At 38.0% G+C, this 26,978-nt stretch overlaps 5 protein-coding genes across 5 annotated transcripts; all 5 read left to right on the forward strand.

The window, feature by feature from the left end:
* The first annotated feature begins 5,696 nt into the window (after positions 1-5,696).
* LOC108138012 lies at positions 5,697-10,327 on the forward strand. The gene is made up of 4 exons (XM_017259982.2): positions 5,697-6,406; positions 6,711-7,115; positions 8,994-9,740; positions 9,913-10,327. Exons 1-4 carry the CDS (start codon positions 5,697-5,699, stop codon positions 10,325-10,327), a joined length of 2,277 nt encoding a protein of 758 aa, XP_017115471.2.
* A 447-nt stretch (positions 10,328-10,774) lies between these two features.
* LOC108138092 (odorant receptor 33b) lies at positions 10,775-12,424 on the forward strand. The gene is made up of 2 exons (XM_017260078.1): positions 10,775-11,502; positions 12,013-12,424. The coding sequence occupies exons 1-2, from the start codon at positions 10,775-10,777 to the stop codon at positions 12,422-12,424; spliced, it is 1,140 nt and encodes a 379-aa protein (XP_017115567.1).
* A 566-nt stretch (positions 12,425-12,990) lies between these two features.
* LOC108138030 (odorant receptor 33c) lies at positions 12,991-14,771 on the forward strand. The gene is made up of 2 exons (XM_017260003.1): positions 12,991-13,721; positions 14,348-14,771. The coding sequence occupies exons 1-2, from the start codon at positions 12,991-12,993 to the stop codon at positions 14,769-14,771; spliced, it is 1,155 nt and encodes a 384-aa protein (XP_017115492.1).
* A 6,659-nt stretch (positions 14,772-21,430) lies between these two features.
* LOC108138029 (transcription factor SPT20 homolog) lies at positions 21,431-24,157 on the forward strand. Its single transcript, XM_017260002.1, has 2 exons — positions 21,431-21,504; positions 22,418-24,157. Exons 1-2 carry the CDS (start codon positions 21,496-21,498, stop codon positions 23,774-23,776), a joined length of 1,368 nt encoding a protein of 455 aa, XP_017115491.1. The 5' UTR covers positions 21,431-21,495; the 3' UTR covers positions 23,777-24,157.
* A 1,356-nt stretch (positions 24,158-25,513) lies between these two features.
* LOC108138093 lies at positions 25,514-26,070 on the forward strand. Its single transcript, XM_017260079.2, has one exon. The coding sequence runs from the start codon at positions 25,668-25,670 to the stop codon at positions 26,010-26,012; it is 345 nt and encodes a 114-aa protein (XP_017115568.1). The 5' UTR covers positions 25,514-25,667; the 3' UTR covers positions 26,013-26,070.
* The last annotated feature ends 908 nt before the right edge of the window (positions 26,071-26,978 follow it).

Raw genomic sequence — 26,978 nt, forward strand, 5'->3', positions numbered from 1 at the left:
GATGCGATGACGACTACGTCGAGACGGGAAATCGGTGGCAAAGGCGCAGGAATTAAGGTCATAGTTCGAGACTCTTCTACCCCAATCCCCTCCTCACCGGGCTGCTCAACTAATGGCCAAAACGCAATACTTGACCCAAACAATATTTGGCACTGACAGCATGGCTAAGCCCAGCCGAACAATTGAAATGTCAGCATTTGTGGGCGTGCAATAACTGCGCTGCTGGCTAAACGGAAATGGGGCTGGCTGGCTCGCAAAAGCCGCTTAAGCAACCAGAGCGAGATGGATAAGGGAAGTGTGGACTGGACAGAGATAGCAACCAGGGAGCTCATAATTTGACAGGCCGAAATTGAAATGCACTTACCCAGGCAACAGCTGATCGAGACGTGTTGAATAAGCCCTAATCCAGGTGGAGCAATCAATAACAGGGTTCCATTCGGCAGGAGAGGCTATAACGCCTGTTAAGCACATTACACGTGATAAGCTCATTTTTTATCCAAATAAAATGGAAGATTTTAAAGAAAGATTCAAAAGTGTTTTAAATTAAATTGTATGTTCCCAGTGAAAAATAGTTTAAACAAAAGCTACTATAAAGTTCATATTTGAAAATCATTAAACACTTAAAGTTTTAACTAATGGGATATTTTGCTTAACTAAACTCCAACTGATAGGTGTTATATTTCCAAGTCCGCATTAACTTCCTAATAACAAGTTGCCAAAGTTAAATTTAAAGGCGTTTGTCCAAGTTCGTAATGAAACTTCAAGGGTTGGCAGACTTTGCGAAGCCATCCTTGGACTCAAATATTGTTGTTCCATTGCCAAGCATAAGCTGACTATGCAAAACTTTTGTTTGGCAGGCGTAGAGCGTCCTATTCAAAATTGTAACCGGAAACACTGTTCGCAGCCATGGATTCGGCTAGGCCAGACCTAATTTCGGCCAGATTGTGAAGCATTCTGCGTAATTTAGGCATTTGATTGATTGCTGCGAGAGTTGTCTGCCCGGCCACCCCGGCGAATGCGCAATATGAGCACATTACATATATGAAATGCGCGTGACCACTGTGCCATGTTCACCCGCCTTTTTCAAAGAAGCCAAGTCCAATTAATTTGCATCTCTTTGACAGACGACAAAAGGCTTTCAGGTGCAACTGGGCGTGGTCACACATTCACCGGCTAATGAGCGGGCGTGGCAAGGTCAAATGTGCAAGCACTTAGTCTAATGATAAGCAAAGAATGCCACCGAGCCGAGAGCCGTACCGAAAATTCCAAGAATAGCTAGCCATTGGAAGAAAAGGAAACCATTGCTACGCTGGGCGGGAAAAACGGGGGCTCTGGTTAGGAAAAACTACACAAATCGTTCAACACTTGGCGGCACTTAAATGGGAAAAACCACATGATAAAATTAGACGATTAGCAGTGGCCGCAAGTTCAGACACATAGACACTCGTACTGAGGCATTAAGTATTTAGTAGTCAGGGGCGTACTAAGAAGGGATCCATTTTCTATCATAGCGATTTATTTTCAAAGAACTATCAAAAAACAACAATTTAATAAGAATTATTATTATTATTATGAACAAAAATGTTAAACGTTTTATCTTCAATGGAAATTATTCATTACTACTATTTTAAAAGTATTTTTTTAATATTTGTTCTTTATTTTTTAATGACATGACACTTACGGTTATATTTATTAATGGTTTTATTGTAGTTAAAAAGTTTAAAATTAGTTTGTTGAAGATTTATGTTGGTTTAAAAGAGCACAGTCACAATTGCTTCTCAACCGGCTTACTCTTTTTAAGTTTTAGCATTTCAACTAATACATTATGACCTTTAAGCATTTTAAATAGATTTCATAAATTAATAGGCTCTCCTGCTTTAAAATCATCAGTTTTTTTCAATTTTAGTATATTTTAACTATTATGGTGCTGAACTAATTAACTGATTAACTTTTTCAGTAATCGTTAAATCGCGCATGATCTGATTGTTGGCTGGGCAAGAACTCAGGGCCCCTCTGGGTGACGCCTATGATAAAAAACACACTGAGCAGACCCGAGTCCATCCACAGACCCCGACTAGACTGAGTAAACAAACGGGCAACGCAGCTGGCAGCTCCATGCCGCCGACAACCGACACTCGATTTTGGTGCCCCCAACTCACTTCAGCCCCGTGACCTTTTAGTGGTCTACAAAATAAAACGCAAAAAATATAAAAACCTTATAGCGAAAGAAACACACACCGTTTTCGGCGCAGTTCTGGTAAATATTTCCGCTGTGAAAAATCGTTTAAAATTAGTTGAACGAAACATAACGAACAGCGATAAAGCAATAATTACTTGACACAAAGCCTTAGAGTCCAATATAAACAAAGACTGGATGTGGTGAATGCCATGGGAGTCTTTATATCACAGACTGTGGGAAACTATAATAGTATAAAATATATGATAAAAATTTAAAATAGGACATGCCATATACTAAAATAAAAAACATTATTAGCTATTTAAATCCCAACGAATTTGTTCTGCTTAATACAAAAATTGAACCACAATAAAAGAGTTCTTGAAAATTGTTTAAGCAATTTTATGACAAATGAAAAATGGTTTCTGTAGCACAGTTTGCTGACACTGCCGACATTTTCTTCTTTGGCATTTATTTTTTTTTTTTTTTCTGTGGTGTAGAGCAAAGACATGGAAAAATTCTCGTTTTATGCTGCATTTTATTGCTTTGATATTCTCAACATTTCGGGGATTTAATAGCACCGAGATTTTTGCGAATATGCAACTGAGCAGAGAAACCACATTACTGCGTGCTTATCCAGCGATAAAAGCGTTGTGTTTTATTGGCTTTTAAAATTGAATTTCTGTGCAAATTTCCGAGTGAACATTTAGTTGTTTACTCAGTTTCTTTGGTGTTTACCTTCGGGTTGAAAAATTAGTTCGCAAAGGATAATAAAAACTAAACGTTTGATGCTAAGCAGTTAGGATGGATCGAAGGAAAGTCTAATAAATTACAGAACAAACAATACGACAAGTTCAAGACCGTGTGACCTTGCCTATCACAAATTGAACACCCAGCCCAGATGAGTCCGCCTTCGGCTGCTTGATAAATTTGAAAACTGTCAGTTTCGCCTGATAAAACCAGAATACTTCTGCCAACTCACTTCTGCCCTCGGAAATCTTTTTTGAGAAGTTTATCACATGCCACGCGCCAGTTGCCCTCGAGCCTAAGTGAGGGAAAAAATAAGATTAAATTACATTTTGCACACAGTTGTTGTGATTTTCATTAATTTAGTGGCACATAAACACGCACTCAGTCGAAGCCAAAAAATCATATAGAAAAGAAACTTTTTCAAAAAATTTCAAATCAAATAACTTTGCAACTTTTCCTTCCGGTGGAGTGGGGCCGACCGCAAACAAAAAAACACAAAAAGTTTGCCAAAAAAGTTACAGCTGCCTCTTAATTATACCCGCCAGTCAAAGCGGGTATATTCTATATTTTTAGATGTATGTAAAATTGTCACGAAGTACGCTAAATAATTTTAGGGCACGAAATTAGTTCACATGCAGCTGAATGAATGCTTTTGGAATTATATTAAATCAAAATTTTATTTGTATTTTTAGTGTTTAAATTAAAGAGAATTAGAATGTCCAAAGAAGTGGCACAACAATCCCATGAATACCGCTTTTCAAGCTGTTCAACGCGTATCCGAAGAATTGTGTGACTTCCTTATTTTTGTAACATTTTTTTGTGGGCGCTGTTCTTTCGTCATTGTCATGGTTGTTCATTTTGGCATTACGTACGTTTGCTGGAACAAAAAACAGGCATTTTTCGTTTCTAGCCTTGACTGACTTTATCGGCTGAAAAAGTATGGGCAAAAGCTTAAAAAAAAATCATGAAAATTCTTTGAGTGTGGAAATAAGAAAGGCACAAAAACCAAGTCGCTGGAAACTTGACCCAGTATTTTTTAAGTCACAAAAGACAATGTAAGCTAAGCCAATGTTTTTTGAGTATCATTCCTGAATAAACATTTGCATACAGAAGTCATCGATGTCGGCCATGAAACATTAAACGAGTTAAAAGCAAACTTGCCTTTTGTTCCTTTTCCTATTTGCCAGCAGTTGCAACTTGGAGATTTTATTGTCAAATTATGGCAACTAAGTCCCTGCAGTTGCAAGAAAGATTAAAAAGCCATTTTTGCTCGACTTTTTAACTGCATTTTTATTGCCCATTTAGTACGCTTTCCTTTAGCAAGTAAAATGATCAATTTTTGTCCAAGTTTGATGTTTTACTTAAAGGTCTAGGTTTTCCTTATACCCTCGCCAAAGTATATTTATTATTTGTCTAGCCATATTCGGCTGGCCGTCTAAAGAAACTATGGAAAGCTTTCTAGATGGAACTTACCCAAAAATCTTTTTTCAGTTGCAGGTATTTTATAAGAAGGTACGAACAGATTTTTTATTTATATTTTACCAAAGTTAAGTAAAGTAGAGTCGATATCGGTTCTACGCAGCTTTATGATTCGGTCGAACGACTTCATTTTGAAAAAGTGTAAAACAGTTTAACTTTTGGAGCTATATTTATAGTCGCAAGATCCGGCCCGCTACGACTTGTATTTTACCTGCAATAGAAAATGACAGACGGACGCACATTTTACATCCGGCGAATCCAATTCCATTTTCCAGACACTTGAGAACGACGCAAGGCGGTCATTGTTTTTAGAAACAGTTTTGGTTTTATAAATATGTAATGTTAATAACGGTGTTCCATAAATTGGTAATTGTTGACCTCTAATTACACATAATTGGTGCTGAGCAATTAACACCTATCCTTTATACCTTGCCTGTAAAAATTTTCTTCACTCAGAAAAAAAATCAAACAAACCAACATATATAAAATTTTATATTTGTTTTTGTTTAAATTGCATTATTGTTATCTACGTTTAATATTGATTAAATTTGTTTTCCTTTCAGCTATAATATTTTTATACCTGTTGTATCTTTTCTTAAAAACTAGTAATATCATAAATCTATATATTACATTAAAACCAAATTTTAAAACATATAATTTTTACCAGTGTACCCGTTTATAAATACTTTTTCAATTTTATAATAATCAAAAAAAACTTTTGAAAAATAAGTATTAAATTGTGTTATACTTAAAATCAAAAGACTTTGGAAAAACAAGTATTATATTAAGTTACAATACGATTAATCACACCAAGTAATTTTTGTGGCAGTGTCGGCGGTATCTCCAGATATCTTCATCTCGCTCGCTCTCATTTATCCAAGTCAAAGCCGAGGCGTTTTAGTTTAGTTAGCTTATGTTAGTTCTGATTTACAGATGGAAAGATGAACACCCGCTATTCGGGAAATACCACAAAGTTTTCGAGTTTTTTTTGCATTCGCTCGTGGGAATTTCTGGCCACATCTGTATTTATGGCACACACCTTTTAACAACGCATAAAAATCGATAAATAGTGGTGGCAATAAAAAATTGGCTTTGTCAACACGCACTTAAGAAAAAAGAACTTTGTTATAATCGTAAAGATCGCAAGAATAATCTAACAAAGTAAGGAGTTTTTTTACCCTACCATACACAAATATTGTAAAGGCTTAAAGCAATTAAAGTTAAATAAGCTGATTTAAAAGGCGCATACTATAAAAGAAGCGGCAGCAACGCTTGGTAAACTATTTCAAAAATGGTAGTCAAAAGTAAAATTCTCTATAAAACGTATTGGATATATATGCGACTTTCGGGCGTCGAGGGCGAATACCCATTTCGATGGCTTCTGGATCTAACAATGTCTTTTTTCGTCACCTTGTGGTACCCCGTGCATCTTATACTTGGACTGTATAATCAGCCGGTTGCAAATGTATTTAGGAGTCTGTATTTTACAACAGAATGCGTTTTCTGCTCCTTTAAATTTTTTTGCTTTCGTTGGAAAATGGCTGAGATTAAAGCCATCGAAAGATTGCTCCAAGAGTTGGATAAGCGGGCTGAGAGTGATGAGGAACGTATACACTTCAATCAAGGCCCAAGACGTGAAGCACAAATGATTTCGAAAAGTTTTATGGTGGTTGGCATATCAGCCATAATTACTGCAACTGCCGCTGGTTTATTCAGTAGTGGTCGAAAGCTAATGTATTTGGGTTGGTTTCCCTACGATGTTCAAGCCTCCGCCTTGAGCTTTTGGATTAGTTTTACTTATCAAGCCGTTGGGTCCAGTTTATTAATCGTGCATAACCTCGCCAACGATATATATCCCCCAATCACATTTTGTGTGGTCACAGGACATGTGCGACTCTTGGCAATGCGTTTGAGTCGAATTGGGCATGACGAGAATATATCAAAAGCGGATAATGCCAGGCAACTCATCGAAGGCATCCAGGATCACAGGAAACTTATGCAGTAGGTAGCCCTTTTTAAAATAGGGATCTGACGACTCGAATAAAAAATAGTGGAGAGAAAAAATTAAAAAAAAAAATTTGTATAACTTCACTGTGTTTCACTTTTTTTTTTAATTCTTTATTGGCAAGTAATCTTTAAATATTTGCTTCCTTTCTTATTAGTTAAGGTAAAAAAAATAAAACAAGTAAAGTTTCTGATTTCAAATTGTGGGACGAAACATGATAAAATGATAAAACACTTTAAAGACTCAACTGTAAACGCCAGTGTAGTCAAATAGTTTAAATATTATTACTTTTTATTCTAGAATAATTCGACTGCTCCGCAGCACTTTATATCTCACACAACTTGGTCAGTTCCTTTCAACCGGAATCAACATTTCAATAACGCTCGTCAACATCCTATTTTTGGCGGAAAACAACTTTGCTATGACCTACTATTCTGTGTTCTTTGCGGCCATGTTTTTAGAGCTACTTCCAAGTTGTTACTACGGAACTCTGATGTCGATGGAGTTCGATAAATTACCATACGCCATTTTCACGAGCAATTGGGTTGGAATGGATAGTGGATACATCCGATCTTTGATAATACTAATGGAGCTAGCGGTTGTCCCTGTGAACATTAAAGCTGGAGGAATTGTTGGCATCGACATGAACGCTTTTTTTTCCACAGTCAAAATGTCCTACTCGTTTTTCACCTTGGCCATGTCATTTAGATTCTAAGTAATTCATTCCATTGCAAGCTTCAAACAATTATTATAAATATTTTACTTAAAGGCGTAACTAATATATATGTGAAACATATATTTTATTTTACACTATACAAAAGTTTACTATTGCTACCGAAACGCGTTCTATTAGGCAAAGTATTTTTATATTTCTTAATACTACACTTATGCACCAATTTTCAATCAATAAAATGTTGTCACTTAACCTTTAAATATTTATTTACGTTTACTCTTAAAGTGTGAAATAAATTAATAAATAACTCCCAAAACAGTTACTTAATGAGAGGTGTAAATTGGGTAAATAAAAATATAGGGCTATCACGGTGCCCGCAAATTGGTGGTTCCGCCCACTCGATTGACTGTAATTTAGTCAAGATACGAGTATAAAAGAGGAAATGCCTGAGGACTTGGCCAATTGTGTCGAACAAATTATAGCAAAAAAATATTTGCAAGAGTTTGGATTCAGATTAATAAAAAATGGGAAATCATATCTCGCAAGATCCGGCCCGTTCCGGCTTGTATTTTACCTGCAATAGAAAATGACAGACGGAAATACACCCGGCGAATCCAATTCCATTTTTCAGACAGTTGAGAACGACGCAAGAGGGTCATTGTTTCCAGAGACAGTTTTGGTTTAATAAATATGTAATGTTAAAACGGCGTTCCATAAATTGGTAATTGTTGACCTCTTTTTACACATAATTGGTGCTGAGCAATTAACACCTATCCCTTTGTACCTTGACTGTTCAAATTTTCTTCACTCAGAAAAAAACCAAAACTTTGGTAGGTCGAAGATTTGATACGCTTACAAATTACAAAAATGTGTTATTATAAAAGCTGCAAGGGTACCTTAAGTTCGACTTGCCGAAGCTTGCTTCCGTTCTTCTTTTATACACTGATAACAAATTGTAATAGTAATGTGATAATACATATCTGGATAGTAAATACAAAAGTATATATATATTTTTTTTAAATACATTATTATTATAATCGTTTAATATAGATTACATTTTATTTCTTTTTAGCTGTGATTTTTATTTATTTGTTGAATATTTTCCCTTAGCGGACTTACAACAAGTTAATTCTCAAATCTATATATTACATTAAAATCGTTTTCGGATAATAAAATCTGTTTTTAAGAAAGTCAAACTAAATTTTAAAACATAAAATTGTTACCAATGTACATGTTTGAAAATACGTTTTCAGTTTTATAAAAATCTAAGGAATTTTGAAGAATAACTGTTAAATTGGGTTATACATAAATTCAAAGGACTTTTGAAAAACAAATATTTTATTGTGTTAATATGGATTGACACACCAAGTAATTTTTATGGAAGTGTCGAGATATCTCCATCTTGCTCGCTCTCATTTATCCAAGTCAAAGCCCACTCCGAAGCGTTTTGGTTTAGTTAGCTTATGTTAGTTCTGATTTACAGGTGTAAAGATGAACACCCGCTATTCGCGAAATACCACAAAGTTCCCGAGCTTTTTTTTGCATTCGCTCGTGGAAATTTCTAACCACATCTGCATTTAAGACACACACCTTTTACCAACGCATAAAAATCGATAAATTGTGGTTTTAAAGAACATTACAATTTAAATGGTTATACTTTATTGTAAAAAAAATAAAAATCGGTCATCACTTTATCGGTTTCGATTTCTGGAATAGGCTTTGTCAACAATACCATTTTTGATACAATCGGAATTAAAAAAAAACAGAACTTTGTTAATAATAATAATTGTAATTTGTTAATAATAATAATTGCAAGAAGAATCTAGCAAGGAAAAGAGTTTTTAATCCTAGCACGCACAAATATTGTAATTGTTAAGCTGAACATTTAAAAAACGCATACTATAAAAAAGCGGCAGCAACGCTATTTTAAAAATGGAGTCCACCCGCATGGTAGTCAAAAGTGAAAATCTATATAAAACATATTGGCTCTATATGCGACTTTTGGGCGTCGAGGGCGTATATCCCTTTCGATGGATTCTGGATCTAACAATGTTTTTTTTCGTCACCTTGTGGTACCCAGTGCATCTTGTACTTGGAATATATAATCAGCCGGTAGCAAATGTATTAAAGAGTCTGCATTTCACAACAGAATGCCTTTTCTGTTCCTTTAAATTTTTTTGCTTTCGTTGGAAAATGGCTGAGATTAAAGCCATCGAAAGATTGCTCCAAGAGTTGGATAAGCGGGCTGAGAGTGATGAGGAACGTAAACACTTCAATCAAGGACCAAGACGTGAAGCACAAATGATTTCAAAAAGTTATTTGGTGGCTGGCATATCGGCCATAATTACTGCAACTGCCGCTGGTTTATTCAGTAGTGGTCGAAAGCTAATGTATTTGGGTTGGTTTCCCTACGATGTTCAAGCCTCCGACTTGAGCTTTTGGATTAGTTTTACTTATCAAGCCGTTGGGTCCAGTTTATTAATCGTGCATAACCTCGCCAACGCCATTTATCCCCCAATCACATTTTGTGTAGTCACAGGACATGTGCGACTATTGGCAATGCGTTTGAGTCGAATTGGGCATGACGAGAATATATCAAAAGCGGATAATGCCAGGCAACTCATCGAAGGCATCCAGGATCACAGGAATCTTATGCAGTAAGTAGCTCTCTTTTAAATATCATAAAGCTCGCTTTCAAATAAGTAAGACAAAAGACAAAAAATTTATTCAAAATATATTTAACTTCGATTTTTATAAATTTTTTTTAAAATTCCTTGTTGACAAAAAATGGTCAAATAGTTTAAATATCTTTATTACTTTTTATTGCAGAATAATTCGACTGCTCCGCAGCACTTTATATCTCACACAACTTGGTCAGTTCCTTTCAAGCGGAATCAACATTTCAATAACGCTCGTCAACATCCTATTTTTCGCGGAAAACAACTTTGCTATGACCTACTATTCTGTGTTCTTTGCGGCCATGTTTATAGAGCTATTTCCAAGTTGTTACTACGGAACTCTGATGTCGATGGAGTTCGATAAATTACCATACGCCATTTTCACGAGCAATTGGGTTGGAATGGATAGTGGATACATCCGATCTTTGATAATACTAATGGAGCTAGCGGTTGTCCCTGTGAACATTAAAGCTGGAGGAATTGTTGGCATCGACATGAACGCTTTTTTTTCCACAGTCAAAATGTCCTACTCGTTTTTCACCTTGGCCATGTCATTTAAATTCTAAGTAATTCATTCCAACTATTGCAAGCTTCAAACAATTATCACATTTGTGGTGATGACGATTAAGAACACAATATAATATTGTAAATCCCTGCAAGGCAAAATTATATTACACTATACAAACGTTTACTATTGCTACCTTTAATAAGCAAGGTATTTTTATATTTCATAATACTACACTTATGCACCAATTGTCAATCAATAAAAAGTTGTCACTCAACCGTTAAATATTTATTTACGTTGCCACCATGAAAGTGTTAAGCCTAGCTACAATTTTGAGATATTTTTAAATAAATAAATTACTAAATGAGAGGTGTGAATTGGGTAAATAAAATTATAGGGCTATCACGGTGCCAGTAAATAGGTGGGCGGAACACCGATTGACTGTAATTTAGTCAAGATACGAGTATAAAAGAGGAAATGCCTGAGGACTTGGCCAATTGTGTCGAACATGGAGTTGAAATCGCCAGTCATCAGAAGTGAGCATATCTACAGAGCCTATTGGTTATATTGGCGTCTTTTGGGCTTGGAGAGCCATTTTCCGCTGAACCGTTTGCTGGATGTGTTGATCACAGTCTTTGTGACCTTTTGGTATCCAATTCATCTGATTCTCGGCCTATTTATGGAAAGAACACTTGGCGATGTCTGCAAAGGTCTACCAATTACAGCTGCCTGCTTTTTCGCCAGCTTTAAATTTGTTTGTTTCCGTGTGAAGTTGTCAGAGATTAAAACAATTGAAGTCCTGTTTAAAGAGCTCGATCAGCGGGCTTTGAGTGACAAGGAATGCGAGTTTTTTGATAAAAACACAAGACGCGAGGCGAATTTTATTTGGAAAAGTTTCATTGTGGCCTATGGACTGTCGAATGCTTCGGCCATAGCATCCGTTCTTTTTGGCGGTGGTCACAAGTTGTTATATCCGGCCTGGTTTCCATACGATGTGCAGGCCTCAGAGCTACGCTTTTGGCTAAGTGTAACATACCAAATAGTCGGAGTGAGTCTGGCAATACTCCAGAACCTGGCTAACGACTCCTATCCGCCGATGACATTTTGCGTGGTTGCTGGACATGTGAGACTTTTGGCCATGCGTTTGAGTAGAATAGGCCACGATCAAAAGGAACCAAATTCGTCGGTCGCCAGGAAATTAACCGAAAGCATCGAGGACCACCGAAAACTCATGAAGTAATGTTGTTACTTTTGTTATAATTATCCATTCAGCATTTAATTTTATTATACCCTTGTCTAATTTCACTCAAAAGTCTGTAAATGGTTTAATATAAAATGGATTTGTAAATAACTTTTTGATTAAACACACTTTGTCCTAATCAGTGTTTAAAAACGTTTCCAAATCCGTTAAATCGATCAATTTTTTAAAATAAAATGTCAAAACACTTTCATTGAAGATGGACAAACATTTATTTTTATCAAAAATCCTTTCAATTCCTTTTTTTAAGTGGTAATACTTATTAAAACCATTCGAGAAATGCTGACTTAGCTTCAATCTTTTTAAACATATCCAAATAAAGAATATTTTAAAGAATATATTATTTTGGAAATAGCAGCAAGGGTATGTAAATTTCGGCTTGCCGAAGTTGCTTATTTTATGTTTATAATACTTTTCTTAGTTCTATTAAAATGTCCAAAGAATGGGCGAATTTAAATAATGTTTAAGCTTTATTATTTCCTTTTAAGAATCGTAGAACTGCTGCGCAGCACCATGAACATATCCCAGCTCGGCCAGTTTATATCCAGTGGCGTCAACATTTCCATAACGCTCGTCAATATTTTGTTTTTTGCGGAAAATAACTTTGCGGTGACCTATTACGGCGTATACTTCTTATCCATGGTGCTGGAGCTATTTCCGTGCTGCTACTACGGCACCCTGATATCCATCGAGATGAGCAGGCTGACCCACGCGATATACTCGAGCAACTGGCTGGGAATGGGGCGGGGATACTGCCGCACCCTGCTGATTTTCATGCAACTCACCCTGGCGGAGGTGCAGATAAAGGCCGGTGGCATGATTGGCATCGGCATGAATGCCTTCTTCGCCACCGTGCGAATGGCCTACTCCTTCTTCACACTGGCCATGTCGCTGCGTTAATGAGTGGGCCCCTGGCGTCATTGGCCACCCATTTGCATGCTCGCTTAATTTAAATTACCACTAATGGCGGTCATTAACGCAGGCTTTATGAAAATTGCATTGGCATCGTTTAAATGCCATTTAGCGTTGGATAATGCACTTAAAAAAATGGCAGCGTAAACAAGCTAATGATGAAAGTTCTTAACGCAAAAATTATTTAAAACTGTATAAGACATTGACAATTTTTTCAGAATTTGCACAATTAAATAAATAATAATCCTTAAAATAAATGAATATCTAAAATACATTCTTTATGTTTTGAACCTATATTGTTAATTTTATTGTTACAGAATTTGATTTTTTAAGTAAATAGTTATCAATTTTTCCTTGAGCTTAAGATTTTTTCTAAATTAAATATAAAATGGTCCCTATAATACATTTTTGTTTAATATGTTATTTGTCAGCATTGCCTTCATATTAAAAGTCAAAATGGATGGGTCCAAGGTGTTTTGATTTCCCTCAGTGTAACAGGTACGGAAACTGCATAAAAACTGCATGCTCACCGGCAAACGTCCATTAGAAGAACAATGGTCATCATCGATAGTGTTCGTTTTTATCGTCCGTTCTGGTATTGCATTCGGGTGCTAGTACCGACATTCTTCAACGACTCCCGTCGTCCTGTCCAGCTTTATGTGGCGGTGCTGCATGTACTGGTCACCTTGTGGTTCCCACTGCATCTCCTGTTGCATCTTCTTGGCCATTTGTCACCGGCGGACCTCATGAAGAACCTGTCCATGTCCTTGACCTGTGTGGCCTGCAGCCTGAAGCATGTGGCCCATTTGTATCATTTGCCGGAGATCGTGGAGATCGAATCCTTGATCGGACAGTTGGATACGTTTGTTTCGAGCGAACAGGAACATCGCTATTACAAGGCTCATGTGCACTGTCATGCCAAACGCTTTACGCAATGCCTCTACATAAGTTTTGGCCTGATTTACGTGGTTTTCCTATTTGGTTTTTTCGTCCAGGTTATTAGCGGCAATTGGCAGCTTATATATCCCGCCTATTTTCCCTTCGATATGGAGAAGAGTCCATCTCTGGCTGCTGTGGCCCTGGGCTACCAGGCGTTCTGCATCCTTGTTGAAGGATTGCAGGGCCTGGGGAATGACACTTACACTCCGCTGACCTTGTGTCTTCTTGCAGGACACCTGCATTTGTGGGCCATTCGCATGGGTCAGCTGGGATTCCTGGAGGACGAAACTGCAAGCGACCATCAGCGGTTACACGAATACATTGAACAGCACAAACTGTTGATGAGGTAAATTCTGATTAAAATAAGCCTATAAATAAATCGTCCATGGTGACCTTACTTGTTTGAAAAGATGTGTGCTTGACATTTCAAATATTCTATATGTTATACAGTAAATTATTGTTCTATACAGTTGAGATCAAATATATAATACCAATTAATTCCTGTTCAGCAAATTGACAAACAAAATATTGTAACTAAGAAATATCTTTCGGAATCCCCTTACTTATCAATAAAAAATATAATTTGCTGTTCTACACCATTTAAAGATTTAACAACTTTACAGTGGTCATTATTTTTCAGTGTCCGATTTGTTGTAATAAAGAACAATGCAATCATTTATAAGTGTTGATTTACAATTCACCACGTAAAAGTGCTTAATAACGAAAAATGTCTAGAATTGTAACATTGGCAAAACTATTTTTCATAGTTAAACAAATATAATAGACGTGTTTAAGATGCACAACAAATTTATATTTATAATATATTTTTACTTTATTATTTTCTATTTTTAATGTGTAAAAATCATTCTTTATAGTGACTTTAATTTTGTTGTTTGTAGTCAAGTCATTTATCCAGTCGGTATCCGGCTAAGCCTGGATAAACAATTGTTGGTTAATTTCACTTTATTGTAGATTCCACCACCTGCTGTCGCGGACCATCAGCGAAGTCCAGCTGGTGCAGTTGGGCGGCTGCGGGGCCACCCTGTGCATCATTGTGTCCTACGTGCTGTTCTTTGTGAGCGACACCATATCGCTGGTCTACTACTTGATCTTCTTCGGCGTGGTCTGCGTGCAGCTCTTTCCCAGCTGCTACTTCGCCAGCGAGGTGGCCGAGGAGGTGGAGCGCCTTTCGTACGCGATCTTCTCCAGCCGGTGGTACGATCAGTCGCGGGATCATCGATACGACCTAATCGTCTTCACCCAACTGACGTTGGGGGGCAGGAGGCGGGTTATCAAGGCGGGCGGCATCATCGAGCTTAATCTAAATGCCTTTTTCGCCACTCTGAAAATGGCCTACTCCCTCTTTGCCGTTGTGGTGCAAATGAAGGGTATATAGAGTGGATGGTTAATTAAAAAGCAACCCCGGCAACTGGAAACTGGCAACCGTATTGTTATTGAATTCGCCACCCCGAATTTGGGCGAAAGTGGAGCAATCAACGCGCTGAAAATAAGATTTTATTAATTGGCCCCGTCGCGATACGCAAATAAACAGTTTGCCACACAGATTCAGCTCTTTCAACCGAACAATGGCACATTAAATTGAAATGTATTGTTTACTCAGTACGTATACACAATTTTTATTTTGCTTGCTGTTTGCGCCTTTTGTTATTGTAAGCCTTGCATAAATCTGAATGGAATCTGGTTGCTTTGTGTTGTTGTAATTAACATTTAAAATGTATGCCAAACAACGAAGATAACATATAAAATGATTGTTAATTTGTTTTTATCATAGTCTGCAATTTGTTCTTGTATTTAATTATATCAACATTTAAAATTCACAGCGAAATGACAGAGTTTTCCCATTTCATCAATTTCGTTCTGTTTATTGACTTATGACAGGAGTCTTTTCACATTTTTAGGGCTTTTCTGAGGCACCCTAAACGTGTACGTGATCCAAACATATTTTTCGATGCTTGGACCTTTTTTCTCCAACGATTTTTAATCAAGCTTAAAAGCCTACGCAAATCGATGTTCAATTTATAAGTATCCGGAGCCCACACGCACGTTTTATGTCTGATTTTTAATTAAAACTCTTACCAAGCGAGAATAATTGAATTCTGAAATGTTTCCGTTATAATAATAATATAATAATATAATATATAATAATATATAATTGCTTCAAAAATCCTTAAGCTCCCTTAAAGTTAATATATAAAAAAAGGCATTTCCTGCTCTTAAGTATCAGCGAATATGATTTTTGTTGTGGTTGATTCTTGACAATCGTATAAGGTATATTGGGAAGGAGAGTAAAGGAATCGACATAATGTTGTGAAGATGAGATATGACTGCAATCTCGAAACGAAAAACCTCTTTGCAACCAGAATGTGCTGCCGTGAAAACGAATAATATATTAAATAAGAAGACAAGCTATTTTCAGCAAGCCGAAACTTCTATACACTTTGATCTATATAAAAAAAGTATGATTCAATAAAACGATTATGTCAAGACTATTAATCTCAAACTTAAGCTCTAAAAACATGGTTGTTTGATTTTTTAAAATATTTAATTATATTTTTTGCAATCGTAGGAATAATAATAATAACAATTCTCATAATCATTTTGCGATCTTAACCTTGTTCATCAAGGTCTTGCGGTGCAAACTTTTGACCGAAACCGTAAAACCTTCTGCAGAGGTATAAAAATATTTCTCTCGACTGGCAGCTTTATGTCCGAAATGCAAATGAGGATAAGCCTTTGGCGTTGCATACCGGAAAAGTGCAACGGACAACGAGCTGCATAAGTAACAAGGAAAGAGGCGCCGGACAAAAGTAGACCCACACTTGGCCAAGGTTTCAAGGTGTGGCGTGAGTGGAGGGTGCGACCAAGGACACGCAAGGATTCGCACCGCGCTTGTGGCAATTTATTGATGCCAATGAGTGCGTACAAATTGCCTGGAGCGATGCCGGAAACACTGGAGTGATAGTAAATATAAATTTAAATTTTAAATTTTAAAATAAATAAAAATTATATTAATTAAATTTTTTTTTATTTTAAAAACCATTTTTTAAATGTGTATACATAATATGTCCATTCAAACTTTTCAATTGCATTGCTCATCACGTCAGACATAATTTTTATTAGTGTAAGGAGTGCGACAAGGGGTTGTGTCAGTTCAAGGCGCCGCCTCCAGATGGCGCTTTTCCTATCTGTCGAACGCGTCGCTCCCAAGCAGCCATTAAAATGTCCCCCCAGCAACACTTTGCGTCATTATTGAAAGCAATTTCCCACGGCAAATAGAAAATCGAAAAACAAAACCAAATCGAAAAAGAATGCGAAAAATAAAATAATAGCACGCAGAAAGCAGTAGAAAATGCGACAAATGCCGGGGCTCAGGCCACAGCTTAGAGGCCGATGCGCGAATATTGCGCATACGCCACCCCAGGGAGCAGCCCTCAAAATGCCACCCACACCAACGCAACCACCCACCATACACACTAGACCCACCTAGAGTTGAGAGCCACAGCAGGCCCAATTGCTAGAGGTGATTTAACTTTTTCTGCCTGCCATTCATTTCCTTTTCAATAGCACAAAAGCACACAGACACCGAGCCGAGAGATGGCAGAAATATTGTTGGCATACTTTTTCAAGTGTTTCCTGCCTTCCTGCATGTTGTCCTGGCTCCTGGTCCTCCTGCCTTTCGCCTGTTTATTTTAACTTTTGGCATTTTGTACGCGAACCGGGGGAATTTTGCCCGACTGAAATAGGAAAGTAAAACAAAAAGCGGTTAAACAAAAATATGAAAAATAAATTGAAACACTCAACCAGGCCCGACTGCCTGTCTGTCTGTCTGTCTGAAAAGTCCCAGAAGAGGCTTCCACTCAATCAGAGCTTCGGCATTGGTGACATCGGAGTGAAGCCATGCCCCTCCTGTAAATAAAAGCAGATTTGCGATCTGGTCACCATCCTGCCGCAGATTGAGTTGCTGCTTCCTCTAGCCGAAAAACACAATTTGATTGCCAAGCCCTGCGGTATTCAGAACGTAGATGCCATCCTAAACCAATCACAATTTTCGTTGCATTTCTCTACTGTTTTTGTTTTAGAATATTCCACAAAACTCAACAAAATATGCTACAGGTCAGCTATAACTTATGCAATGCTAAGTTTTTAATGGCTAGAAATGGATTGGGACCAGTTTTACAGAAATAAATTTAGAAAAAAAAAACAAAAAAAAAAATGGTTTTTTTTTGCATTTCAATGACAGCAATTAATATTTATTTCAAATCTGACAGTTTCTGCTAGCTTTCAATTAGCATAATGTGTGGTAAAGTGCTTAATCAATTGTAGTGCACTTTTAAAAAAACTTTCAGGCAACAATTTTTAAGTCTAGTAATTTTATTCAATAAAATTTAAAATCATTCAAAGCTTAAACCATTATTTTTAACAATAATTTGTATATTAAAACATAACCATATATTTGAGCTAAACAAAATTGTTCTTCAAATGGTCAACAAATTTGTAAGATTTAATAAATTAAATTATTATTTTTATTAGCAAAGTTTAATAATATAGACTCCGGGAACGAATCATTATTCGAAGTGTCGTTATATGTATGAATAATCTGTCGATTAAAAACAGAGTGTAAATTATTATAATAATTTTAAAATTGTAATCAATTTCTTAAAAATGCACTATCAAATAAACTTAAATCGTTTTCAATTTAATTTATCAATCCAAACAAATAAAAGCTCAATCGACGAAAACAAGCAAATTAATTAAAATCGCAATGGCAATTCCAATTAAGTTATTTAATGAACGCTAATACTGTAAATGTGTCGACTCTAATTGCCTTTTGGCAGTTGCAAATTGTGAGAAATTGCTGAGCGCACTTTTATGTTTCGAGTGAAAAAGTGAAAAATGATTAATTACCCGCTGGCAAATTGGCCCAGACTTTCGCTTAGGGATAGGGATTTTCCGTGTTCAGCTGCATGGCGATTTGTGTCGGAATTGGCAGAACTATTTTCCCATTCCATGCGGCCAACTCAATTACAACGTGGCCAACTGTCGGCTGCTGGGCATTCAATTTTCTCCGTCCAGCGAGAAAAACAAGCGGAAAACGCGCATCAAAGCCAAACAAAGCTGGCAAGGTGGCGAAGGGGGATTTGTGGGGGGTTGGGGGTAGCTGGAAAAGGGAATGTTGAAAAAGTGTCCAACATGTTAGCGTGTTGGGCGGACAACCGAACTAGAGGCGCCTAAAACTATGCTCCACGGCATGAATAACAGAGCGGATCAGGCCTTCAGCTTTTTGTTTCGCTGTTTTTGCACTGGAAAAATAATTAAATTTTCCAGTTCCAGCGGTGTTTTAAAACCAAATTTAAACATCTTATATATTTTGATTTCCAGCCTTGGACCTAATTTAAATCTAACAAAAACACTTTTTAACGAGTGACGATCCCACCTTAAATAACCACAATTTCTGATATCAAATTTTCGAATAAATAATAATTTATATGTTTATACCCTTGCAGAGGGTATTATAATTTCAGTCAGAAGTTTGCAACGCAGTGAAGGAGACATCTCCGACCCTATAAAGTATATATATTCTTGATCAGCATCACTAGGCGAGTCGATCTAGCCATGTCCGTCTGTCCGTCTGTCCGTCTGTCCGTCCGTTTATATGCAAACTAGTCTCTCAGTTTTAAAGCTATCTGCATGAAACTTTCCCAAAAGTTGTCTTTCTATTGCAGGTAGTATATAAGTCGGAACGAGCCGGACGAATATAGCATATAGCTCCCATAGGAAAAATCGGAAAAATTAATGAAAAAAAATTATAGCTTTGCTGTTTTTTAATTTTTTGTTTAGTTCTTCGACATTTAGTAATGGTTAAATATTTCCGATTTACGGTTTAAATTTCATCAAAATCGGACGACTATAGCATATAGCTCCCATAGGAACAATCGGAAAAATAAATGAAAAAAATTATAACTTTGCTGTTTTTTAATTTTTTGTTTAGTTCTTCGACATTTAGTAATGGTTACATATTTCCGATTTACGGTTTAAATTTCATCAAAGTCGGACGACTATATCATATAGCTCCCATAGGAACAATCGGAAAAATAAATGAAAAAAAATTATAACTTTTCTGTTTTTTAATTTTTTGTTTAGTTCTTCGACATACAGCAATGGTTAAATATTTCAGAATTATGGTTTAAATTTTATCAAAATCGGACGTCTATATCATATAGCTCCCTTAGAAATAATAAAAATATATAAAATAACTATCAAATAATTGGGCTGCAAATCATCATAGCTTCAATGTTTTTAAACATATACGAAAGTAAATCATAATTTTAATGTTTTCAAAAATGTTTAATTCTTGCAATAGCTGCAAGGGTATATGAACTTCGGCTTGCCGAAGTTTGCTTTCTTTCTTGTTTTATTTAATGTGGACTGTCTTCTACATTGATTAACCAACACAAAAATAAATGTATTATCAGAATAATGGTTAATTGAAATAAACAAAAATAAATAAAATAATAAAAATAAAAATCGATAAGAAAGTACTATCATAGCAATGAATATAACCTTAACAGTTACATCATTAAATGAAATCAAATTATTATGAGAAGTTATAACCAATTAAAAAGTCATGTTACCAAATATTTTTTTTAACAATTACATTTTTGTTTAAAGTTCTGTTTTGTTTTATGTGTACCGCCACTTCTGCTCTTACTCTTGTATTTTACTCATGCATGACAATTTTTTTCCAGCCAGTTGCCTTTTTTGCTTTGGGTTTTCCTTTGGTTCGCCTCCTGTTATTGTTGTTGCTCCCTTTGTTTGTCTCACGAAGGAGAATTCTTTTTGTTTTCATACGCACTGACACAGATGTTCTGCCTGATGCTGGCGCTACTTTTGTTTTTACAGCTGATGAAGCTAGCACGCTTGCCAGCTCCAATGTCGCATCCTAAGCCGAGTTAACTTGCCCCATAAATAAGTATGACTCATATATGTATGAGTAACACATAAGGAAGCACTTTAAGGTTGGGCGCATTTATATTTGAATATTATTAGCTAAACTTATTAATTTGATCCAAAACAGAATAGTTTTCTACCTATTGTACTTTATTAATGGCTTTAGACAGTTAAATGTTTCTTTTGAATTTCTTTTCTTTCTTTCTTGCAATATGGTTTTTCAAATCTGGTTGAAATGTTAATAAATAAGAAGGAACCCAATTTCTAAATAAATTTATGTTATTGCTAAAAACACACTGATCTCCATAATTTCACTTGTTAAAACATAAATCACCTGCATTGAGTAAAGCCACAGAAGCCGAAGAGCCCTAAAAACCCACATCCGCTGACCACTTCTGCACTTGCTATAGTACACTATCTCCACAAAAGTAAACAAATGAGCCTCGGCTCTCGTTACTGCGCTTGATAAAAAAACCTGTCGGATAACGAATCGAGATAATCGATGAAGTGTGCCTGGTTTGGTTACAGTGGAAGTCCATTAAGGTGACCGTTCCAGCCTGTCGCCCCTTTTACTTGGGGCCAGCTATCAAATTTCCTCTTTTTTGTTGGCTTTTGCCTAGTTTTGAGCATTTTGCAATCGGAGCTCGGACGGATGAGGGATTACAAAATTTCCAATTCATGAGACCAAAGCGCAACAAACACTCACTGTCTCCGGTGCAGGCCTATTTCCAATTTCCGTAGGCCATGTTGGCTGACCATTTTCATAAGCACCAACCGATTTCCCTGCCTTTCCCCCCATGGTTTTGGTTTTGGGTTTGGTTTTTGTTTTGGCTTTGGGCTAGTGGGTGACAATTTGGTCGGTGGCACTGAGGCAACGGCTGAAAAGTGAATGCTGCACTGCAGCTCCAATTTATCTGTAGCTGTGCCTCCTCGGCAAGGTCATTTGTAACCTTAACTAAACAAATTTGAAAGCTGGGGCTCCGGCATATCATGTGTGGGCAGGTTCTGGCGATGGCGATGGCCCTTTTTTCCAGCCGTTATAAAACGACCAGTGGGCGATGGAGGTGGCATCAGTGTGCCATCGGCAGCAAACAGAAGCAGCCAAACAAATAACCAGCGGCCAACTAGTCGAATACTTAACGTCAGCAGCCATGAAACGGGTAAGTTTTCCGTCAAACGCTGCCGGCCATAAATTTTGCCAGCCCCCCTTGTTGTTCTGCCGCCATGTAATCCGGCAAAGTGGAAGTTGGGCCCATAAATCAGGATAATCAAAAATACAAAACGGTTTAGGCCACAGCGTATTAGGCCAATTTAAAAGGCCAGAGAAATGACATAAACCAAATGGAAATCAGTAGAGTTTAGTTGGCATAAAGAAGCCTAAGCACCCTTGGAAATTGGGGAAAAAGCAATGAGGCCATTAAATGCTTTAGAGCATTTTAAAGGAAAATTACATATAAAAATGTAAAATATTAGTTAGAGGTTTACAAAGGTTATAAAATATTACGACAAATATGTAACATTTAATACAGATTTTCAATTCTGTTTCTAGAAGTTATTAAACTTGTTTTAAAACGTACAACTTAAATTAATTTTGATTAAATGCATTACATAAGAAATACAAAAAAACTTATCAGCAATAAAGAATTCGTAAGAAAAGGTTTTACAAAGGAAACTAATCGGAATTAATTGGAAACTAATTAAATTGACTTTATTGCTCTCTTTGAGGAAAATATAAAGCGGTTTTTAATCGAAATAATTATAATTGCAAACTGAATTTAAAATAGGAGTTAACATTAGCCAGTTATCAGTGTATTTTGTAGTATTGTTTCAGACAGTTAAGCTTTTCATCTTTGTAAAGTTGACAGCCAATGGAGTCCGGCAAACCAACAGATCCCCACAATTTTTTGTTCAGAAACATGAGTCGCTTGTTGTCGTTTTTAATTTATGGCCCTCTGTGCAACTAACAAATAAAAGGGAAAACGCATTGTGGAATGACAAATTGATGAGGCCAACGGTTGATTTATAACGGACAGCCATTTAATTCGCATCCTGTGTGAATCCCTTTGATTCCAGACGTACTTGTTGCTCTGCCTGAGCCTGCTGACCTGCAATGTGGCCAACTCGGCCTTCCTGCGCCCCCTCGATTTGAGCCAACTGACCAAATCCTCCAGCATTCAACAGCATCAACAGCAGCAGCAGCATCAACAGCAGCAGCAACTGCTCAACCGAGATGATGGCGGTGAGGATGACGATGATGCCACCACTCTGTCACCCAACTCCAGTGAGGATTACGACACCCGTCCCCAGTACAGTTTCGCCTACGATGTGCGGGACTCGCTCACCGGCGACGACAAGCGGCAGGAGGAAAAGCGGGATGGCGACCTGGTCAAGGGTCAGTACTCCCTGATCGAGCCCGACGGCACTCGGCGCATTGTGGAGTACACGGCCGACGATGTGAGTGGCTTCAATGCCATCGTGTCCAAGCAGCGTCTGGATGAGCAGAGGCTCTCCGCCTCGACCTCCTCTTCCACATCCTCACGTTTCAACAGCCTGGAGGAGCTGCAGACCCGTCTCACTGCCCAGGCCATAGCGGAGGCTCAGTCCTTGGCCGAGGCCCAGCAGGCCAGTCAACTGCAGCTGGAGGCCCAGAGTCGTCGGGAGTCGGAGAACCAGGCGCGCAACCAGGCCCAGCAGCTGATGGAGCAGTTCCAACAGCAGGTGCAGCAGCAGGAGCAGCAGCGGCAACAGCAGGAGCAGCAGCTGAGGGATCTGCAGCGTCTCCAGGAGCAGCGTGATCGGGAGGAGCGTGAAAGGGAGCAGCGTGAAAGAGAGCAACGCGAAAGGGAGCAACGCGAAAGAGAGCAGCGGGAACGGGAGCTGCGAGAAAGGGAGCAGCGGGATCGCGAGGATCGCCGCCAGCAGGCAGAGCGCCGGCAGAGCCAGAACCAGCGATTGATTGACCAGCAGACCCTGCTCCTGGCTCAAAGCCTGCCCAGCATTCAGGCCACCGTGGTCTCCCATCCGCCCACACTGTTGACCTCCCGCCTGCCCAGCGCCACCAGAACCACAACTTTGCTGACCAGGGAACGCGATCTGGAGGCCTGGCGTCAGCTGCCCAATGCACGCCTCACCCTCGATCGCAGTAGCCAGAACCTGATCCTCAGCCAGCCCTCGAGTGCCAGCGTGCAGGCCCAGCTGATCAGTTCACCACTGATTTTGGAGGCAGGAAACCTGAACGGGCTGATCACCACCCGGCTGAATGGCAATGCTGCCCGCGCTGGAGCCGCTCTAAGCTGGTCCAATGGCCGCCGCCTGCTGAACAATGATCTCTGGCAGCTGGACAGGCTGGATGAGCGCGATGATGGCCGCCGCGATGGCGACGATCTCCGCTCCACCAGTACCAGTGCCGAAAGGCGCTCCAAGAACTGGTAGATCCGCGACATGTGACCAAAACAAGCCCAAACTTCAACTGAACTCAAACGAAAGTCAACCAGCGACCTCAGCGATCTGCCAACCGGACCACGAATATGCCTAGACCCTAAGAACTAGATCGAATCTAGTGTTTACCTAGCCTAGAATCGGGATTTTGGTGACATTTCTCTCAGCTTTTTGTTAAACTAACGCATACAGCTTACAGCATACAGCAAACTTTGCCAAGAACTTAACCCAAGCTCTAACGCTTTCTTTTTTCACTGCTTTAGCTAACTTTAGCCATAAGTTTAATTGTCTTCGTGTTACTTTATAGTTAGACAACTGCATCAATGTGAAAACGTAAAAAAAAACTAAACAGAATACAGAATACAGAATGAAGGCTGCAGGACGACGGCTGCATGCTCTTTTGAAAACGAAGTTTCGTAACTTAATTTATGGCATCGCCCAATTAAGTGAGGCAAACTTACCAGCAGATTTGAGAAGTGGCCACAGGTGGTCAGAGATTCTTTTCGTTTTGGCTTCTCCGCTCCTTTTGGCCAACTAGCCAAAGCCAGTTGACCCTAATCGCCTTTCATGGACTCTGACACTTTGGTCATGGATGCTGCACTCCCACACATGAATTTTCCCCCGTTTTCCGTTTTCCGCTTTCCACAACTCAACCTTTATGGACACGTGTGCACGCAACTTGGCCAGAAACCCCCGAGCCAACTTTCTTGGCTACAAATTTTTTAATAATAAACACTCGACCGGGGACGAGGAGAAAGCGTTGGAAAAGTTTCCTTCTCCGTTCCATAAAGTTACTCTATGGTACACTTAAAAATAAAGTTGCTCTTGAGTGTTTAGTTGGGTGGAAGGTGGGTTTGGCCAAGGTTCTTAGGATGCAATAACAACTTGGCCAAAGGTAATGAAAACCGGCCAAAGGCCAAAGAAAATTGCGGTCAAGTAAAACTGTGTTCGATTTAGATATAGAGTATTCCATGAGTCATTTTTATCGACCTTATACAATAAACACATTATGTAAGAAAATTACACAGAGCTAGCAATCTTGTGTTTATATTTTAAATTATAGAGTTGCATATTCACATAACTGAATATGTTACATAAGAATTTAATGTTGAGATACGTTTTCAATATATAAAATTATTTCTATAATCACCTTAATGCTCGATTAAGTTATACTCCGTGTGGCTCTTCATGAGTTGTTATTATCGTCGTCATAGATTTAAAAGCTAGCCGACTTCACTATAGAACTCAAAAATGGTAAGCATTTTAAAAGAAATTTTTTTTGTGGCTTCAGATGTTCCGTCAACATGGGTCAACGCAAATAAAATGTTTTAAATACACAAAATTGTTCAGAAGTTTTTAGGAAATCAAGTTTAACAGAATACTAGCAGATTAGAATTGATATTCGTAAAACATCAAATTTAATAAGCTTTAAAAAATTTAATAGCTCCCTAGCTTAGAGACTCAACATCGTTTAAATTAAATAAAAACGCTAGTTTAAGTGACATCCAAGTCATGGTGAGCTATTTGCAGCTGTTGTGCATGGCAGCCGTGAGTCCTTCCCCAGGAAATCACTTAAAAGTTCATCAAAAGCACACCCCGGCTGGCTCCCTTAAGCCCTTCGGCTCGACAATGGGCTGACATTGGTGGAAGGAAAAGCGAGAAATGGAAAACAAGAGCTGGGAAACTGAAAACAGTTTGCCTCCGCTGCGAATGTCAAGTCCATTGGACACAAGCAAGGAAGTATAGAAAAACCAAATCCGAGGAGCTCAAAAAACGAAACAAGCTAAGCTACATAGTAATCGACTCCATTTGACTTTTAGCCATCACACCGAAAACCTTTCCAACTTTCTCTCCTCTTTGCAATTGGTGGCAAGAAATCTTGAACATGCTGAGGAGCAACGCAAAGAAAATCAAAATCACTAATTGGCCACTGACCCATTGCCGCGGATTCTTAGCACTGGCTACATCCGATATCGCATCCAATAAATCACATACTCAGGAGGAGGACAGAGCGGTCACCATGAAAGTACCCCATTTTATAGGATCGAAGTGTGTTCAAAATCAAAATCAACTTGCGAATGGAAAGGAAAAGAAGTTCACCTACAACTATCACCCATTTTCGATTTACGATTTAAATGAGGCCGCTTTACGTGCCAAGCAGGCAACAACCGACTACTACAAGAATATAGAACAAATTCAAAAATTGAAGATTGAATACGAGAAAAAGTAGTTATTATAAAGAACACACGGTAATATGAAAATTATCAAAATAAAATTCCGAAAAGTAATTGTATCCTAGGGTAATTGCATAGCATATCAGTGTCGACGGCTATCAACGTGGTGACGAAGCGCACCTGGGCAACTAATTCCATTCCTTAGTAAATATCTGAAAATATTTTACAATATTATTCAGCTGTGGCTTAAGGTAAATGATTATTTTTCGTATTTCTTTTTCATCACAAAATTTGATTTGATTGGACATTTTTGTGCGATCTTATAAACGTATTTAGGCATGATTTGGTTTGATAAATTTAAAAACCTAGGTGCTATCTTCAAAAATAGAGTTTAAAAGATTTTAATTAAAATTTAAAAATCAGGCTAAATAAAAAAGAGAACAGTAAAGGTAAAAAGAATGATAAAATATGATATATTCATATAAGTGAATTCACCACAGTCAAGACAAGACCAAAAAATAAACACACCACTTAGGTTGGCGCCATGGCTAAGTCGACATAGACCGGACGGGAACCTAAACAGTTTTAGAGCTACAGAATCTCAAACCGTGTTCTCTTTTGCCGTTGTTTTTGCCTTGAGATTTTAACTTCAACTTGCAATTTGAATTGTTAATAAATTTGTATCAGAAATTCGCATAAAATCAATCAACACGCAACGGTTTTGTACAACGGGGCATAACGGAAACCCGAATCGGGAACGGGGTTGGTGCACAATTTCAGGGACAAATCTGTGGAATACCAAAACAAAATCGAACTCTTCGATTAAGGAAACTTTGAAAATCCACCTCGAGGTCGAAACACATTGACATTGTCGCCAGATGTGTGCTGAGAAGTCTGGGAACTGATAAATGGGAACCGGGTATCTATATATCTGTTTTGCATTGATCTCTATGAACCGATAGCAAGAGTCATTGTCATCACGTGTACGCCGCTTACTAATTAACGCTAGGAAATTCCCCGTG

Source organism: Drosophila elegans, unplaced genomic scaffold (genome assembly GCF_018152505.1).
Source record: "Drosophila elegans isolate 14027-0461.03 unplaced genomic scaffold, ASM1815250v1 contig_814, whole genome shotgun sequence".
Lineage (NCBI taxonomy): Eukaryota > Metazoa > Arthropoda > Insecta > Diptera > Drosophilidae > Drosophila > Drosophila elegans.